This window comes from Marmota marmota, unplaced genomic scaffold, assembly GCF_001458135.2.
Source record: "Marmota marmota marmota unplaced genomic scaffold, marMar, whole genome shotgun sequence".
NCBI classification, from domain to species: Eukaryota; Metazoa; Chordata; class Mammalia; order Rodentia; family Sciuridae; genus Marmota; species Marmota marmota.
Window position 1 is genome coordinate 38,285,595 of NW_026000108.1, and position 20,199 is coordinate 38,305,793.

The 20,199-nt window shown below is 35.0% G+C and overlaps 1 protein-coding gene across 10 annotated transcripts in view; it reads right to left on the minus strand.

The window, feature by feature from the left end:
* The window catches only part of Fryl (FRY like transcription coactivator), a 234,906-nt gene that overhangs the window by 96,827 nt on the left and 117,880 nt on the right, over nt 1–20,199 (minus strand). For all 10 annotated transcript variants that reach the window (XM_048784445.1, XM_048784446.1, XM_048784439.1 and 7 more), the window contains 8 exons: nt 17,985–18,038; nt 15,521–15,660; nt 14,520–14,616; nt 6,487–6,566; nt 6,031–6,111; nt 3,401–3,569; nt 3,041–3,133; nt 558–656 (listed from right to left, as the gene is read on the minus strand). In XM_048784445.1, the coding sequence (XP_048640402.1) occupies nt 558–656; nt 3,041–3,133; nt 3,401–3,569; nt 6,031–6,111; nt 6,487–6,566; nt 14,520–14,616; nt 15,521–15,660; nt 17,985–18,038 (813 nt within the window). The remainder of the gene's footprint in view (nt 1–557; nt 657–3,040; nt 3,134–3,400; nt 3,570–6,030; nt 6,112–6,486; nt 6,567–14,519; nt 14,617–15,520; nt 15,661–17,984; nt 18,039–20,199) is intronic.

Sequence of the window (20,199 nt, forward strand, 5' to 3'; positions counted from 1 at the left end):
AAGGCTTTAAGATAGACAACACAAGGGACTTAGCTCAAGGCCTGGCACAATCAATGCTTATTATTGCTAGATCTCTAGTTTAGATAGTCAAGTATTTGCCCAGTTTTCTAAACTTTCTCCAAGCTATAGAAAAGTAACATGGAATGAAGGGTTAAATGGAAAAAATGCTTTCAATCTCAGAATAGAAGAGATGTTGTTAGAGAATGTCTCCTTTAAAAAAAAAATCAAACACTTTGGAATACATGTATTATAATGCAAAGTAAAGGAATTTATGATTAAATATAGGACTGTATTTGATCTCTCCCATAATATGAAATTTATAAGACCTGTCAAGATATGTAAATTCCTAAGAGGAAGTCTGAATAACATATCAGAGGCAGAGATAATAGCATAAACTTAAGAATAGAAAATACATATGTAAAAACTCTCCCTAGTATTGTACTTCAGGAATTTAACAATTTCAGATTTTATAATTCTCCTTAATCTTTCCTGAATTCATAAATCAACTGCTAGAACTCCCAATTAAACATGTAAAGCTTTACAATATTTCTAAATACCAAAGAATGCTTCTTCCTGGAGCTCAGTTCAAAAGTAGTCTGATAAAGCATCTCCACGAAATTTTTCAAACAGGGGACATTCACTTCATTTTTAACAGCCTAGGTAGAGAGATAATGCAAACAGAAAAGAAAACGGTTACAAACATTAAACTACACAAAGATTATAAGAACTTTCTGTAAAGTTTGAAAGTAGTTAATAATTCACCAAGATCTGTACTGAGGTATTATAATGTGCCAGATGACCAAATGTTAAGTAAATAAGATAAACCTGGGCCCTGCCCTGTGCCAACAAGCAAACAGGTGGTGAGCATGTGGGCTAAAAGGCCCTGGGAGAGGCTAGGCACTGGAGTGCTCAAAGGGGCCCCACCAGACAAACTCCACAGGGAAGCAGCCTCTATACTGAGGCCAGAGAGTCTTACCTGCCACATTACATCAGCCTCCGATGTGACCTTTCTGGCCTCAGCTCCCCCTGCTCTGCCCCTGTGCACTGGGATCAGCTGCACTAGCTTCCAGGTGTCCCTGGAAGTGTGATCTTGCTTCAGGACGCCCACACTTGTTCCTTCTGTCTGAGATGTTCTTCCCCCAGATACAGGGAGTCTTTCTTCCTCAGTCCTTTAGTTTTGGCTCAACCAACACCATCTCTTTCAAGGTTGGTAGGCTTTCCTAATCATGCTCCTTAAAATTTCAACTCCCCTGTGCCTGTGGCAATCTTCCCCCTGTAGTCCCACGCGCCTTGCAGTTCTTTATAGACCTTGCCATAGTCTGCATACTACATGTTTTACATCCTAGTTTACTTTCTGTTTCCTATGCTGGGACTAAGCTCCATAATAGGAGAGAACCTTTCCTATCTTGTTCTTTATTGTGTTCCCTGGAAATAGAGGAGGTTCTGACACTCACCCATAAAAAACTCAATACATAATGCATAAATAAACAGAGGCCAGCCAGGCAGAGGATCTAGCAGAATTTACTAGACAGGCAAATGTTCTAGGCAGAAGAAACTGTCAAAGGTGCAAAGGCCTGGTATTATGGACTTAATCATGTCTCCACAAAATTCCTATGTTGAAGCCCATACCTCACATACTTCAGAATGTGCCCTTATTTGGAAAAAGGTCATTGCAGATCTCATTAACTAAATTAGGATCAGAGTGGCCCTAATCCAACATGACTACAGAGTCCTTTAAAAAGGGGAACAAAAGGACAAGCCCACAAGAAAAAGAATCATGTAAAAACGAAAGCAGAGATAGGGTATTGCCCCTACAAGCCAAGGAACACCAATGACATTCAGCAAACCACAAGAAGCTGGGCAAGGGGCTCAGAACAAATTCTTCCTTGAAGCCCTCAAAAGGAATCAAGCTGACGACACTATCAGATCTCAGACTTCTAGCCTCCATTGCTACAAAACAACTGTTGGGTAGCTTTGTTGTTATGCTACCTAATCTGTGGTATGTAATCATGGCAGCACTAGTGAACTGATAAACCTGGCATATGGCATAAAAGAATCAGGCAGCACAGGGAGAGCGGACCACTGTCCAGAGGTTTTCTTCCTACAACCTGTGCCTTTTGGTGAAATCACCTTAAAAACTAAAACTTAATCTCACTTATATTGCTGGAAAAAAAGTATTCTCAGACAAAGGGGGATGTGCAAACAACAATTTGGATTGGATAAGTGGAAAAAACATCTATGGAAACAACAACAACAATAAAGGAAGTACATTTACTAATGACGATAGAGGAGAACTGACATGGCTTCATAAACAGTAGCCATTTTCTTTTTAATAAATGGTCTAATGTATCTAAAACTGGGGTGAGAGGGTGAGGGGACTGACTCAAACCACTTGTAAACCTCTAAACAAACCTTCAGGACTTCTGTTATTCCCCACTTTTAAAAAGAAAACTTTAAATATTTAAATAAATACTCGAGATAGTAAAAAAAAAAATCATGCCAACCACTCTGCCCTTAATATTTTTACTTCTTAACTTTTCTTACAATTCTCTGTTTACCCATTCTAAACATGGCTCCAAAGCAGTACATAAATATTGCAAACCATTTCACCTAAACATATAGGTCACAAGTCAGTGAACTTGTGTTAAAAAAAAAAAAAAAAAAAAAATCAAAGCCAAAACATTTAGTTTCCCACATGAAAATGTTTCTTCATTTAAAAAAAAAAAAATCTTAAGTAGAATAAAATCTGAATAAAAGAGTAATTAAGTCCCTTTTCCAGCCAAAATAGAATACGAGGGGCTGAATTCATTTTATCATCTGAAACAACCAAATAAATAAATAACACATGCAAAAGAATAAGCAAAACAGGGACACCAATCAACAAAACAAAGTAATACCTAAGGAACAACAAACAAATGAGAGCAACCCTCTGGTGGCCCCAGCTCACTACCTTGCAAGAGTCTGCAGGGAGGAAATGAAGTATAGGGTTTGTATAGTTCTCACATGACACATGAAAGATATAACATATAAAATTACTTACAGCAGCTACAGGGATAAGAATCTCCACAAATAAGCCAGCAAGTGCATGTTTTATATCTTTGTCTTTTACTTCTAAGAAATACTGAGCACACTCCTTGAAGGGAAAAAAAGGTATACTTAGATTAGCAAAAGAGGCTAACGAATTTGTAATATCACAATAATCTTGTGAAACTCCTATTTTTACCAAGAAACTAAGGTCAAAAAAAGAAACTTCATCCACACTTGTGAGAAGTTAGCACTTGGAATAAGACGTAATGGTGCATTAATTAATGTACATTTTGTTTCTTCTGGAGAGTCATGAAGAACAAGAAGGACCAATGTCAGGCTAATTCTTATTACTACCACTAAGAAGATATATCACCTGCATAAACTGAAATGATGCTTCAAAATCTTCTACAGGATACATTTTCACCCGGAAAAATTTCATTCCCATTATTAAGCTGATGACACTTTGTACCACATGTGGGCTTTGTTCCTTCTGTCGCAGTTCTTTCAATTCTGTCACGAACTTCTTCCTGACTGCCTGAAACCTTTAATAAACATGGAGACATAATTTGATGTGAATTATAACACTAATTTTCCACATGGTATTTAAGGGTAAAATCCAAAGGTGTCTTGCCCAAATACCACCTCCTTTCTCTGCCCTCATCAAAAGCACAGGAGGAAAAAGAAACTGTTACATTATATTTGCTGTTGGTTTATTTTAAAACTAGGGAGTTCCTGGAGGATGACATGATTTCTTTATTCCTATGATGTCATCATCTCTATATAAGTAGGGAATTATCTCCAATTTTTAAGGCTCTTTTTTAGGTTTGTGATGAGAGATACACAGCCTGCAGACTGGGCACTATAAATTTATTTAAAAAGATAAACCAACCAATTTTTAAGTATTAATTATCATTTAAAATTACTATCTCACTACACCAGAGAAAACCTGAAGAGGAGACAGAGGACACTGGTTGCCCAATGTGAGTAAGCTACAAAAATCAAAAGGTTTTAAAAATGTGAGCATAATCCTGGATTCAAATCACAATTGTTAAAACTAGTAACTATTTCTTTAAAAAGACACCTAGTAGTTTATTAATAATGCTTACTTATCCCACACTACATATTATGAATTGACTAAAGATTTTACTGTTAATATTACTCAGTTTCTGACAGATAAAATGAATTCAAATAAGTCATGCTTTCTAAGTGGTCACTGACAACAGTGAGGGAAAAAAGAAAATTACAGATTAATAAAATATGGTCATGCTAGGAAATATAACATTAACTTTGATTTGAACCTTGGAGAATACCATTTTAGCATTAAGAAATTCTTTAGGAAATGGATAAAATTGTTCCATCAAAATAATATTAGAACCCATTTTTTTAACCAAATTAAAAAAAAAAAAACCTATTAATCACTACAATCCAAGAAAACTGGGACAAGATTGAAATATATGCCCAGTGTTTTTTGTTTGTTTGTTTGTTTGTTTTTTAATTTCCGCTCCCTTTCCTACTCCTGCTTCACCCACCAGCTGGGAGCCCGAGCCCAATGTGGATATGTCCACATTTTGTCGCATGCTCACTACATGCCCAAGTTGTCACCTAAATGTGGCTCTGAAGTGGTGATTCTCTTATATTAGCCTAGTGAGGCTGATATCATTTATAATTTTACTGATAATTTAGACTTATTATTCTACAATGTAGTATTCTTCTTGATCCAAACTTGCTAATGTATTGCTTAGAACTTCTTTTCTATATTCCTGATATAGAAATTCATCTTTGATTTTTAAAAAATCATGAATTACTATGCCATAAAGAGCAATGTAACATTGCTTACACCCATGATTTGTGTATATATTCCTGAATTAGGGATTCATTACCGATTAATGTAAATGAGATATTAAGGTGTTATTGTCTATGTCTTAAATCATTTAAAATATTCAAACTATATTCTAAGTTCTAAAGCATGGATTATATAAGGATCTTTAGTATATTTTTAAAATGTAAAAAATATATTAAATAAAGTATGACTTAAAAAATTTAAAAATTTTTTACTTAAGTATTACTTAAAATTACTTAAGTATTATTTAAAATTAAGATGCTATTTTTTAAATTATGCTATTAATTAACTATTTCCACATTAAAATAATTGTGCTTGCCTTCTTGGAATTTAGATAGTTATTTGGTGATTTTAGGGCCAAAGAGTCTTTCAAAAGCATTCAAGAAAATATGAATCAATACTTTCTTAGGAATTTCTTTTAGCAGTAAAATGAAATCCAAAACCTTCCAGAAATTCAGAGTAACCACAAGGTGCTAAAGATACTTTACTGCTTACTAAAATGAGGTTTTATTATAACTCCATGAGTGTAACTCCTACTGAATTGAATAACACTTTCAAAAGGTACAATCCTAACCTTTTATCCTTTTCAGGGGGTACATTTTCTACTTAACCAAGACTTTGTTTACCAATTTTTTTTCTTTCTGGGGTGCTGAGGATTGAACCCAGGGCCTTATGCATGCTAAGCAAGCACTCTACTGTAGACCTCCATCCCCAGCCTCTCAGTTCAGTATTAAAACAAATAAGATGATTAAAATACATTATATTGTGATCTCAGAAATAAAGGCACTCACTGGAAAGTAATAAAAGTAATTATTAGCTCTGTAAAGTTTTAAAACAAAGATTTCAAAAAATACTTCTCATAAAATTATTAAAAATATGGAATAAAGTAAATGTCCTGACTACTCTTGGCAATTTCTGACTTGCTTGATTCAGACATTTATGGAAACCCCCAAATAAAGTAAAACAAGTAGTGGAATTGAAGAAATGGTGCTACTCAAAGGAGCTTCTAGGGAACAGAGAAGAGTAATAAAAGTGGAGAGGGCTTCATGATAATTCAATGGCAAAATTGGTGGGTCTTTAACTATCAGAGTTTGTTGTGTCAGTTAGGAATGAAACATTCTGAAGTACAAAGCAAATCAAAATCAATGATTTATAAAACTTACTTTGACTGGGCAAGAACCCCTATCACCTCTGCATATAAATCTGCAATGATATGCACATTCCCAGTGTTGGTTCCTGAATATCTAAAATAGCAATAAAACAAACAATATTTCATTAAATGTTTAAAATGATTTCTCTTAATAAATTTAAAAATTCCTTATCAGAGTATTATATTTTTTGAATACTCATTCATACTATGATAGTACACAAATTTTCTTGTTCAGGTTTTAAATAGCCAAGAAATCTAACCTTCCAGTTCTTATAAATATAATCTAGAGTGTTAAGAATTATTCTTACAAAATCTTTTCTATAAGCCTATTGTGTCGATTCAAAAGAAATGGGAAAATGATTGCTTTGAACTCTAAAAACTAATAATCAATAAGAATTCATACTATCTTCAAGAGTCTCAACTTAGGCTTTGGAGAAAAGCAACAATTCCAAGTTGTTATTTTACTTACCCTTCCTTATGTTTAAAGTGCTTAAAAGCCAAGTTTAGAACTTCATGAACTAAGGGATCAGGTACAGGATGAACAGGAATCTAGAATTAAAAAAAAAAAAAAAAATTATATATATATATATATATATGGAAAAGCTAACTTACAAATTAGACTTTTGTAAATGTTCCCATCACTTAAATTAAATCAATCACTTTATTCCTATGACAATAAACATATGAAGAGATGCTTAATTTCATCAGTAATAAAGAGCATGAAAGCATACAACCACATCATTTTATACTTATTCAATGGGAAAAAACCCAAGTCTGACACAACCAAACAGGAGAAAGGTAAAAGATAAATTATTTTTTATCTTTAAAAAAATTGTCTAAAAAGACAAATTATTTCCTAAAGACCACATATAAATTTTCCTTTCTGAAGGTGTCCACTCTGAACCAGGTATGAGGGTCTCTGCCTTGTTCACTGCCACTGGAGACAGAAAGTGAGCATGAAGATGTGACTGTCTCAACAAGTCTTAGTAAATCACCCTTACCTTCCTTTGGCTCCCCCCATGTATTTACCTTCCCTAAATGCACTACTTCTAGAAGCCCAAACCCTTTCTGTTTTTCACTTCTCCACCTGTATAAGCCCTTGGGTCTTCTTCAGGGTCTTCATTTCTTTTCTATGAGGGCCTCCACATGCATATGTACTTAACCTTTACCCATAAATCTGTTGTCTCTCAAATCAATCCATAAAGCCCCAATCATTAAAACCTAAGAGGGCAGAGCAAAAACTATCTTTCCCCTTTCTTCTATACTAGCATATTACATGCATGCCTAAGAAAGATAATGATATATAGCTGCAATTCATGGATTAAATTAATAATGTAATTTTGAGTGGAAAAATAAGTATTAGAGATAAACAGCATGATGCCATTTTTTAGAAAGTTCAAAAACAAGAAAAATTAATATATTATTTAAACATATATAAAACATTTTTTAAAGTTAAGGGGATAATTTACACAAAAATCAGAAGAACGATAAGGGGTGAGAAAAGGGAGTGAACTAGGAGAAACTCACATAATTAGGCTTAAGTTGTGGTAATATTCTAGTTCTCAGGCGGTAGGCTCATAGGCCTGTGTGTGGTTTTCATCACATGTAAAACACACACAGGCCACCATAAAGACACCAATGACAACAGAGTGTCTTAAAGCAGAATCATGATTTATCCAATTCTGCAGATATGGGGTCCAATGTAAGAAAATATAGAACTTTCATTTTCTTAAGAACTTTGACAATATAGATGGTAAAATTCTATCAATGTAATAAAATTACAATATAGATAGTATATGAAAACAAGAAATCTACAAACTAGACTGGGGAAAAAATAATAGAGAACTGTAACTACTTAGAGATGGCCAAAATATTTCTTAAGGGTCTAAGGAAGGATTAAAATGGTAATTTATTTCTTACAAAGGCAACCTAAGAATTTATCAGAGGCAGCTGAATTCAGTCCTGAATAATGATCAGGAACTAGCAAAATGTGATTATGAAATGTTAATTAGATAAGAATAACTATGATTATATTATAATAAGGGCAAGAAATTCAAGAAATAGCTGTTCATTTACATTTATTAATCTCGATGAGAAGGTGACTAAGTTGACACAACACTGAGAGGAACACTGGCGCCACTTCTACATCACTGTCAAGTAAGAGAACAGCAGCTGATGCGGTGGTTTTACTCCCTGAGCAAAGAGTCTGACCTTGTCTTGGCTAAATGGCTCAGTGTTTATTGCTGACCAGAAGGGGATCAGAAAGAGCATTCATCTCACATTTCCTGGAAACTGAGGCTGTCCCAAAGCCTGGATCTGGAATACGATCTACCCTCCAGATCAAGACTGAATGAGGAAGCGGCATGGTACAGACCTTGCCTTTCTAGGTCTCAGAGAACCTTTGAAAAGTATCCTGATGACTCAGGAAAGAAAGGAGGTGTACTTATCAACTTGCAGAATATGAGTTTTTAAAATCTCATGCTAATAATAGGCAAAAATCTGAATTTATTCTACCCAATCAAGAATTATGAAGACTCTAGAAAAATCGTTTAATCCTTGTCTCATGTTGGTAAGCTAAAACTCTAAAACCAGGATTTCTCTAGCAATCAGGGATACTTAATGAGGACTTTTATGATCTCAAAATTACAAGAAGTCCTTGAATCTTTTATAGGTAAATGCATCCTATCATTATATCATTATAAAGCAAAGATTTAAAAAATAACAATCATATCTTATTGATTTGGAAATTTCAGAATGCCAGCTGGTCAAGGAAAGAAAGACATGGCAATCTTTTAGTTGTTACTCAGTCTTTTAGATCACATTTAAGAGGAAACTAAAAAGCATCCCCCCAAAGGGTCCCCTTACAGTCACACTAAGTTGTCCATTTTATTGTAAGTAAACTATGATCAAATTATTGAGTAAACAAACAAAAAAAAACCCATTTTCTTCATTTTAATGAAATGAAGTGAAGAAAGATGAATTTGGAATTAGTAAAACCAAAGTTTTTCTTTTTACTCACTATATAATCTGAGTAAGTTTCCACCTCCTCTAAAATGTAGATAATAGATTAAATCTCCATACTTACTGGCCCTGGAAGAATGCAGATTGTGGTGCATTACAACTGAACATTATTCCTTGTCCTCTTACCTGTTCCATCTTTCTCTAAAAGTGATCAGGTCAAAATTCTTACCCCCTTGAAATCTAAACTAGATGAAGGGACCAGATGAGGGAAAGAAACAGGCCAGGCCAGGTGGGAGGAATGGGTGGAATCCAAACTTGCAAAGGCAGGGAAGCAGATAGTGTAAGCCTTATATTCTCTTGGCCTGGTTTTCTTGGCTTGGACCAAAAAAATAAGACCCAGGGTAACAAGAAGATTACTAGAATCACTGGTTCCCTAAGTTTCAGTCAGCCACACCATTACCCCACCAAAATTTAAAACAGAACAGACACCTGCCACTAGGTGAAGCCAAACTTGAGCTAGGAATAGAATGCATTTGAAAGAGCAGCCTAAGCCCAGGATGGTGGTGCTGGCCTGTTATCTTAGCGACTTGGGAGGCTGAGGCAAGAGGATTGTAAGCTGGAGACCCTGTCTCAAAATAAAAAACAAAAGAGCTGAGGAAGTCACTGCCTGTGTCTATCTGTTAGAGTGCAGACTCTATGATTTCTTCTAGGAGGTACAACAATATTAAAAAGACAGAAAAAAATAAAGGAAAACTACTTAATTGAAAAAAAAAAAAGACAATCTAAATAAAAACTGAGCAAAGATTTAAAAAAAGAAGAGGAGAAACAGAGAAGAAGAAGAAGGAGAAGGAGGAGAAGGGGAGGGGAGGGGAGGGAAAGAGCCTGACTCCCAGGATTTATTCTGAAATTCACAGTAAGCTAGCCCTAGACATTTTAGTGACCTCAAAATAAGACAACTCGACATTTCATGTGATTTAATTTTTTTGTACCTCATTTACTGTGCTGTGGTTTACCATATTAATTCCCTCATAAGGATGTTTGTTATGCTCTTAGGACAGAGATGTGAAACACCAATAACTTAAATCTATGATTTCCCCAAGTGCATATTCGTATATATGCACACACATACATTTTTTCCTTTCTTTTTTTTTTGGGGGGGGGGGCGGGGGGCTGGGGAATCACTGTGCTGCACTCCCAGCCACCAGGGAGTACTCTTTATTTGCTGCAGTTATGCGTGAAGTCCAACAATGACAGCCAGGGACAACTCTTGGCCATGCAGTGTGCTCTTTATTATGACCCTATTATTACCACACCCAGCATTTTTTACACATCTGTGTGTCAGAAAATTCACCTTTTTATATACATTATTTATATCACAACAGCCTTAAAGATAGATATTTGTCCCCTATGGATAAGGAAAATGAAGTTCTGGGGTTGCTATTTTCTCTAGAATATGCTGTGCCCCCATTCTGATATAGGAAAACACACTTTTTTAAAAAAAAATGAAACAAAAGTACAAGGAAAACTTTTGATCTTATATTGTCACTAGAAAAGAATGAAAGAGAAACAAAACTGAAAGAAAAAACATATCTCAATTTTTGGAAGAAAAAAATATACAACCTCTGAAATTTTTCTTATAGGAATGGACATAATCGGTGTACACAGGTATTTCTGAAGTCTCTATTTCTCCCCTTATTTTCAATAGTGATAAAAATGTTTTCCACTGAATTAAAAAAAAAATGGACAAGGAAGGATCTCATTTCAGTTCAGACAGAAAAATTTCTGCTTCCTTGAATTAATATTTTCACCTAGCATCAAGACTTTTTCACATCTCGTGATTGGTGTGATTTCAGATGCAGCAGCTCCAATTCTCCTTGAATATTCAGGGAGGGAGTATCTAGAGGACACTGGAGAATACTTAAATTTTGTTCTGAGGCTAGTCCTGCTACACTTCCCAAAATTAAATGCTCCTGTCACAACAGGGAAGTAAAGAACAACAAAATCAGGTAAAGACAAGGATACTGGGGAGTCAGCAATGCTCATTCATTAGCCAAATGCCCAGGTCACAACAAAAAGGACAGTGAATAAATTCACACCTCAGTGGAATGACAAATCACACCCCCCCCCCACCCCGCCTTCAGAACTTCTTAAACGCTCATGGTAAATCTAAAAAAGGTAAGGATCTACTCCAAAGACATAGAAGACATCACTACCTTCTGATCTGTCACAACAGTACTGGTTAAACTTAGCCAACACCTCAAAATGGCTCAAAAACTAGGTTTCTCAACCTTTCTGTTTATTTCAAAGAATAAATGTATGATTACAGTCCAACATAAAAAAAAATAGCTTCAAACAATCAAAATGCCATATTTCTGTTTAAACATGCTGTAATCACGTTCTAAAGCCTAAATTTTGTGGTCAGCCATTACCCCAAAATTATTCTTTTTTGAAATAATAAATTTTCTATCATTTTAATTTTGTTCCTGTGCTGAATCACAGTATTAAATTTCATTGTACTTAAATTAACTAAATTTTTCATCTAACTCATGACTAAAACTTTAATTTTAAAAGATACTCACCATTTTGATCTAATTTCATACCATTGATTTTACTAACAAGACTGTTTTTATTTGTATTAGTAAAGGGAAAAAACATGGGAGTAAAAAATGAACTATTTTATGATCTTCGGCAAATCACTACAAATAAAAACATTTCTTCATCTGTAAAATGAAAATAACACATAATATTTATTGGGCACTTTCCATGCACCAGGGTTATCATATTTAATTCTTATAATTCTATAAAAATGATACCATAATCATTCTTTTTTATAGAGGAGGAAGGAGTTAGTGGGTAATAACTTAGCTAAAGGTTCGCAGCAAGGAAGAGAGACTGCTGGCATGTTAATACTTGCCACAGCCATCTCCCAGCATTCATAATAATGATCAGTTGGCATGATGGATATAGAGCCCTTTATGAACAATGAAGTTCTAAACATGTGGGCATTATTGAAGACACAACAGGTTAGTTATCCAAGGAACGGATTACTTAGACTCTATCAGATCAAGAACTACCCACAAGAAAGAATCACTCCTCCTCAATACTGAAACAATCATGTATGGATACTTCAATACCCTGGGAACTATCTGCCTCATCAAAATAAAACCAAATCACATTTTCATATGGGTATACTATGCAGAAGCAAAGTTAAAAGTCTGGCCTGGGGTTGTAGCTCATTGGGAGAGCATCTGTCTAATGTGCAGGAGGCCTTGGGTTTAATTCCCAGCAACACATAAAAATGTACAATTCTTATTAAGCTCAATGTCTTATTAAGTACATTGTACGTAGATTTATCTCTGGTTCTATTAAACCCTATGGCATTTTAAAAAATATTTATTTAGTTGTAGATGAACACATAGTATCTTTATTTATTTTTATGTGGTGCTGAGGATTGAACCCAGTGCCTCACACATGCGAGGCAAGTGCTTTACCACTGAGCTACAGCCCCAGCCCCAACCCTATGGCATTTTGACAGAAGAAAGCTTGGTTGGTTTGGCACGACATTTTCTATTGATTTTTACTTCAGTTTCTAGTTTTATTAATTGTGGAGAAAGTAAAAAGACTTGCCATTTACTAGGGTGGGAGGATCTTTCTATAGGATTTTTGATAAGTAAATTCTATCTATGAGATACATTTGTTCTTTGAGAGGTATGAGGATAGTAGAAAAGAGAGGAAAGGGTAACTGGTTGCTGGTTGGAACAATATGATGACACAGCCAAAGAAACAGACTAGCTATAAGAGCCACTGTATTTGTGTTTCATACTTTAAGTCCATAGAAACCATCAGTCAGAAATGATCTTGTGCAGTGAGCTTGAAAAACCTAGTCTACTGAAACAAACTGTTCCTAAATTTATAGACGCTGATTTTGTTTTTTTCTATTAGAAGAGCTATCTGGATTATTTTAGAGGAGGAGGATTACAAAAGGCACAGGAAGGGGAGTAGACAGGGAGGAGAAGGAGGAAAGAAGAAAACACACGTCTACCAGTTGCCTGTGATTTGAAGCTCTGAAGCCAACTGCAATTAGGCACAACTTCCTGATGAGAAGAGAGACTGGCTGCTAGGAGAATGTCATGAGAAACAAAGTAGAAAGGCACTGTGGAGTTGGAATTCAGAGGGCCTGATGTCCAGGTCAGGAGTCTGCAATTTCTCAGACTGGAAGGAGAACACTCTGCTATTTAACTAAGCAAAATATTGCATGTGGTTGCTACCAAAACACTCATATGACCTACATTTAGCTCACAGGAGATGTTGGGGATCAAGCACAAGGAGCAGGAGTCCAATCCTCTCCGGGTCTATGGATTTTTCTGGTCACCAGCTCCTCCCACCCTAGTTATTTCAGTCTTAGGGTCTTAGCACCCCAGCCACACTGAGAGATCACTAAAATCAAATCTGACTTGTAAGCACAAGGAACGGAGAAAATTTTTTCCTACATCTACTAAGGAACCTTTATATAAAAGGTACAAATTAGAGATTTTACCTTGAGTTATCTTTACATACTTAAAGTATTATTATTTGCAGATTTCACAGTACCAAATCATTGTCTTTTCACATACATTGGAAAAACAGAATCAAAGTAGAAATGATTATGTAATTAGCATATTGACTGTATAAAAGACTGTCAATTAGCTTTTATATTTTACTTTTACTATTTATTGTCTAATATTACATTTTATATAATAAAAACTCTTGCCTGAACATGTTATATGCAAAATATGATTTTTGTTTTTTAGTTATCTGACTTTGTCCTAAACAATACAATGTTTGTGGCTGGAAATACATGGATCATTCTTGAATGATACTTAACTCTTTAGAGACTATGGATTTTAAAATAAAACAAAGCCCTCAAAATCAGCAGAGGTATTTGCATGTAAACTGGCACTTATCTTGAATAGGAAATGTAAGATGGTATCTGATGTTGTGTATTTATATATTTACTGTCTATCTCATTCAGATAGAAGCTCATGTGTTCAGTCCTGAAACAATGTCAGTGCACACAGACATTCTAACATTCACTAAATGAATAAACACACCTTGTTCTGAGGTATTCTTGCCTGAAACCATGTGCACTTGACAATTTGATCTTACTTTATCAAATCACCCCCTTTCCTGAACTATAACTGCTCAACTATTCCAGGTTGGAATGCAAGTGAGAGGGGTTCAGGAAGAGAAATCAAGCAGAAGTAAACTTAATGACAAGTAGACTGTAGTTACAGCTAAAGCCCATATTTAAAATAATTTCCACCAAGTTTCATCTTGCTAACAAAATTTCATATCCTAGTTGGCAAAGAAAGGTAAAAAGAACAGGAAGTAGAGATAGGTACAGGGTGGAAAGCAGCAGGGAATTCAAAGACATATAATTAAGCTAAAGGGATTTGGTTTATGTGGGCCAGAATGTTAGACATAACATCCTAAATAAGGAAACAAACACAAAGACATGGTAAGGATGAGAAATACAGACTTTGCGGACACAGGAGAGCTCACCTGCTTTAGAACTTCAACTAAAACTAAACAAAAAATGAAATCTACTGCTAAGTCCCGCCTTTCCAGAAGGTAATCTCTTTCACGTTGCTGTTCATCCCTGGAACAAGAACTCAAAATTAGAATTGCATTAAGACACAGAGTTTTAAATAACTATTGGACAGTAGTTCATGTTGCTTACTGTGTTCCCACTATGTGCAGTGTGGTACAGTGTTTTTTGAGTAGAAGGTTTTTTTTTAAATAACTCAGTATATGCATGGCATATTCTTTCTTTTTATACAATGGGTATTTAAACATATAATTCACTATTGCATCTAACAGAAATTAAACTTAATATGGAAGTATTAGTAAGAGAGAGTGTTTTAAACTATCTTTAGAAAACCTACCATCATACCCTCTTTGATGGTGATTTTTTTTTTATTAACAAGTGAAACAAAAGTAATAAGTTCTCTGGATGAAATAGGTTACAAAGTAACCTCACAAATCTAAGCTGAAAACTCCTAAATTCAATACTCTAAACCATGGGCAATCGCCTGAGCAGAGTAGATGTTATATGTAATCCAAAATCTCCCTGAGAAGTCTGAAGGTGGAGAAGATAAGTTCTAGCACTTGAGCACCAAGAGTCTTGGTGTGATAATTCAGTTTCTGATTCTTCGTGTATCACAATTGCTTCCCTTCCAAAATCACATGAAATGGACCTTCTCTGAATGGCTTTTAACTTTTATGATTAGGATTCCCCACTCAACTACTGGCATGGCACACCTTACTCCAATGATGGGACCTGCTCTTACTTTGCCATTGAGGCAAAGAACCCAAACAAGAACCCAAAATTAGTATTGCATTAAGACACGGAGTTTTCTCCTTCCTACCACCTTTATAACAAAAATAATCCATGCTCTTTGCTTAAAAACAAAACAATAACAATTGTAGTTGATAACCCTATAATTTTCTTCATTGAAAGTGTTTTAGTACCAAGTAAAACACCTAGAAAATTCACCACTTACCCCTTAGATTTTGTGCTAGATCGAGGCCTATACTCATAAGACTCATCTTCAGTTCCATTCTGGCGTCTATACCAGTCAAACAAGGTGCGAAGTAAGGAAGGGAGACAGTGCTCTGCTACTGAGCTCATAGAGCTTATCAACTGAAACACAAGACATAATCGAAAAATAAAATTTAGCATTGAACACATCATACTCCTAACCCTATTAGTAATCACTTGGAAATGAATAAAGTAACTCAGTTGGCACAGTGATTTTCAACCTTTTCCTGCCTCCATGTGCCACACACACACGTGTAAAAACAAGCCCCTCAGTAATATCCTTGATTATATACACAATAAGTCTAGGAAAAATGTTAGAAATAATATGAATAAACCCTACTTCTTCCTGCCCTGGAAACTCCCTTGTGTTTATGCAAACAAGATTCTAAAATGTTGCCACTCTATGCATGAAGACATGCCCGAACAAGAGAACTACACTATGTTACAATTGTGAAGAAAGCTCCAATTTTCTATATATTACTATGAAACAAAAGAGAAAATTACAATTACTCTGATATCCACAAGTCCACATGTTAGAAGCCTGTTGGAAACAAGCTTGCAAAGCTGATAACATACACATGGACAGCAATAAAGGTAAATGCAGTAGGTCTAGCAGTGCAGCACAGTGGCAGAGAGCTTGCCTAGCATGCACAAGGCATGGGTTCAAGTCCCAGTGGCACAAAAAGAAAGAGAAAGAAAAAAAGGTAAGTGTAGTGTGACGAACAACTGTTACTGAATTTCTGGTACCCTTGAAAATACCTGAGTTCTAGGTGAACATCATAAATTCATTTAATTAATAAACCCAACCTGACCCAACCTGCCTGGACCAATCACTCTTTGTCTTGTGTGTCCCAAGAAAAACTTTCTCTCTTCATAAGAATTTCTGCATCTGACTCAACCCACTGCTCATATAATTATTATTTTTAAATTAGCATACAGTCAAACATGCTTCACTTTGCTGACTTGTTTGATTTTTGGGCTACAGAAATATTCAAGGTCGCTTTCAGTTCTATGATTATAGGAAGACTCCATTAATGAAGATGTCTCTACATGTTAAGCATTTCATTTTCCTTATATTTCATATTCTGCAAATGACATCAAAATATACATCATGGGGAAAATAGAAAAGAATTCAGTAGGTTATTTGATTCTGTAGCATATTCTTTTTTATTACTTCTACCCCCCCTTCAATCATTCTTTATTATAAATTAACCATAATTTGACAGGTAAATAGTTTCTAATATAGGTAATTAAAGTAAAAAGATTCCATTTAACCATGTTTTAAAATGTTTTATGAAACAGTACAGCTCAAAGGAAATCTGTTTTAATACCTAAAGAAGGGACAATACAACATCATTTGATTCTATAACTATATACTAAAAATATTTACATCACACGTACAACTTTACTGTGAGGAACAAAAACAAGTTATGAGGCATGACCATTCCATTTTTAATCATCATACAATAAATTAAAAATTTCCTTAAACTGATGTTTAATTGGATTACAAATCTGAGTATACATTGATTAATGAGTTAGATTCAAGATGTGAATAATCTAAGTAACTTCTACAATAGTACAAAATTTGAAAAACATTGCCTTAGTTGATCTTACTGTAACAAAGGCCTTATCTCCCTATTGATGGTTTGTCTATCAGTATCTTCTTACTAAGTGTATGCCTCAGAGAGCTGTCCCCTACAGAGCCCCCACAAATACAGGTGCTACATTGTAAATACACCACTCTTGGTGATTCTGATTTAGCACAACTGGAGTGGGATCCAAGAACGCAGTAAATGTCTACCAAATAACCCTAACCAGTCTAATATGGACATTGACTTCTATTTCTTAGATATATTATTTTGAGTAAAGTGGTCCAGGAAGACTGATGGCAACAGAAAGCTAATCTAGATTATTGGTTATTCCAAGTAATCAACATTTAATAAAATAATTATAATGAAAGAGCACTTAAGCCAACATTTAATCTCAGGCAGAAGAAAAACCAACAGTAGAGCAATATCACATGAGTTTTTAAATGCTAGTATCCTACTTATAAGTTCTGAAAGCTCCAGCAGTAAAAACATAAATTTAACAATGTAAAATATTATAATGTAAAAACCATAGACTTGGCACCTAAGAGTGAAGAGTGTAATCAGAAACTTTCTGAGAAAAATTTCAAAAGGAACATTAAAGAGATTAACAATGAAAAGTAAAAAGTTTTAAAATGTTAAGTGGACTAAAATCAATAAGGTTTATAACTTATTTGTTCAAGCAAACAAAAACTACCAATTCCAGAAGAATCTAATGCATAAAGAGATACAGAGTCACTAAAATAATAAAGAAACTTCTTAATATTGGACATATTCAGAACAGATCATTAGGAAAGACATTTTCCTTCCAGGAAAAAGTATCCTCTAAAACTGACCCACCTGATCAAACTGCAGGTCTTCACCCCTCTGAAGAGATCTGGACAACAGCTTCTCCTACAAAAAAAAAAAAAAAAGTATAAATACAAAATACTAGAAATCTTCCATGTGATAAACACTTTAATTTTGCGACCTGATTCTGCTTTTGTTTCATTTGTAATTAGGCTATTTTGGAGGAAGGGAAGCCTCACCTCACCCTGATCTAGGACTAAGACTCAAACCCTCCCGTAAAAGTGGCTCTCAGCCACACTTACAAAGAGCGGCCGTGTCACATGATCACTTTTTCTGACAAATTCAAGTTCAACAATTCTTAGATGATAAGCTTGAAGTTTAAAATAGGTTCTGTCAAGTTCAAAAGCCCCGGCATGTGTTCATTAATTCTTTTGCCACGTTCACCACCAAGGGGTGAAAGGCCTTAAGGTCTCTGTGCCTCAGTTTTCTCATCTGAAAAGCCAGTGACTGTCGAACACTGTTATCAGCTATATACTACTTTTAAGGAAAAAAATGAGGTGGGGGTTCCATTTTTCTCTATTCAAGAATGAAATTTAAGGAAGAATGAAATGAATTACTCCTAGAAACTGAAAAACTAGCTCATAGACTATCTGGTACCACTGCTTTAGAAAAGTAGTTTGCGGCCTTGAAATTTCCCCTCATTATTACATTATTTAGATATATACCTGCTGCCCGAGTTGATTCTTTATATTTATACATATATGTACATACATACATATATGTGTGTGTGTGTATATATATATGTATACACACACACACACACACACATATATATATATATATTAGTTGTCAATGGACCTTTATTTTATTTATTTATATACGGTGCTGACAATCAACCCCAGGATCTCACACATGCTAGGTAGGCAAGTGCTCTACCACTGAGCCATAGCCCTAGCCCCAAGTTGATTCTTAATGTATAACTTCTGGGATTCAGCGACAATCAGTAACACCATGAGCAAGACACTGTAAGTATTTTATACATGAATGCTTGAATCTTTACTATTTTTTGAAATAATCAAAGTAAACTAAGAACTCAGTCTGTCACATACCAAGTACATACTTTGTACCGTACACGTGCCTCTTACAGTTGCTTTTGTACTTTGTTTTTTTGCAGTGCTGGGGATGGAATCCAGGGCCTCTCATGAGCTAGTTAAGCATTGTATCACCAAGCTACTTCCTCAGCCTCTGCATCATTCCTAATTTGATATTATGTGTTTTAACTGTTTTATTAATTTCAAAAATAACCTTACCTTGAATTTATTTGCCAATAATCCTACTGATTTTCTACTTCATTAAATGAGACTTTTAAAAAAATTCCCACTTTTGCCTTTTTAAATTACATGATTGTTCTTTCTAACTCAGTAATTTTCTAATTAATCTAAAAAGATTAAAAGCAATCTGTTAAGTTGCCATACCTGTTTTTGTTAATATATATTAATTTCCAATAATATTAATGTTACATATTTAGAATAATATCATTGGTCTACAAAAACTAGATATTATACATCAACAAGGAGCTTTTCTTTTAAAGACTCTGCTAGTTCAATTTTTTAAAAAATTTGACAACCTAAAATATAAGGCAAAAGGTATATTTTAGAAGTCTGTTAACCAGTTAATTAATAAAAAATGCTATATGATGTTTTCCTCCTGGTCAGGGATTATGATAGTTGTACCTACATTTTGTGAATTATATGTTTTAACACACAAAGAACTGTGATTTTCTCTTCCATTTTTTTCTTGCTTCATTTCCACTGTGTACAATATTTATATGGTATCCCCTGATATTTAAGAACCAGGCACTTTCACGTGTTGGGGATATGATGGTAAGCAAAGCAAGAGAGTTTCTGCCTACTATGAGCTTTAAAAGGAAAACAGGGTTTGGGAAACATGGCTCACAGCAGAGTACATGGCTAGCCAGTGTGAGGTCCTGGGATCCATCCCCAGCACTACAAAAAAATAAATAATAAATGTAAGAGTCTGTAAACAAGTCTGGATGGCGCCTGGCATTTTGCCAGAGGGAGTGGTTTGTGAAGTAATGCCAGTGAGCCATTAAGTGTGGAGATTCCTTATTGGTTGACTGCTGTATCTAGTTTATGCTAATTAAGATAAGCTGTGTGGAATGTATAAATACCGCTCCTGTCCTACAATAAACGGCTCCTACTCCTGCTGTATCAATCTACACAAGTTGCTCCTCCCCCCCCCCCCC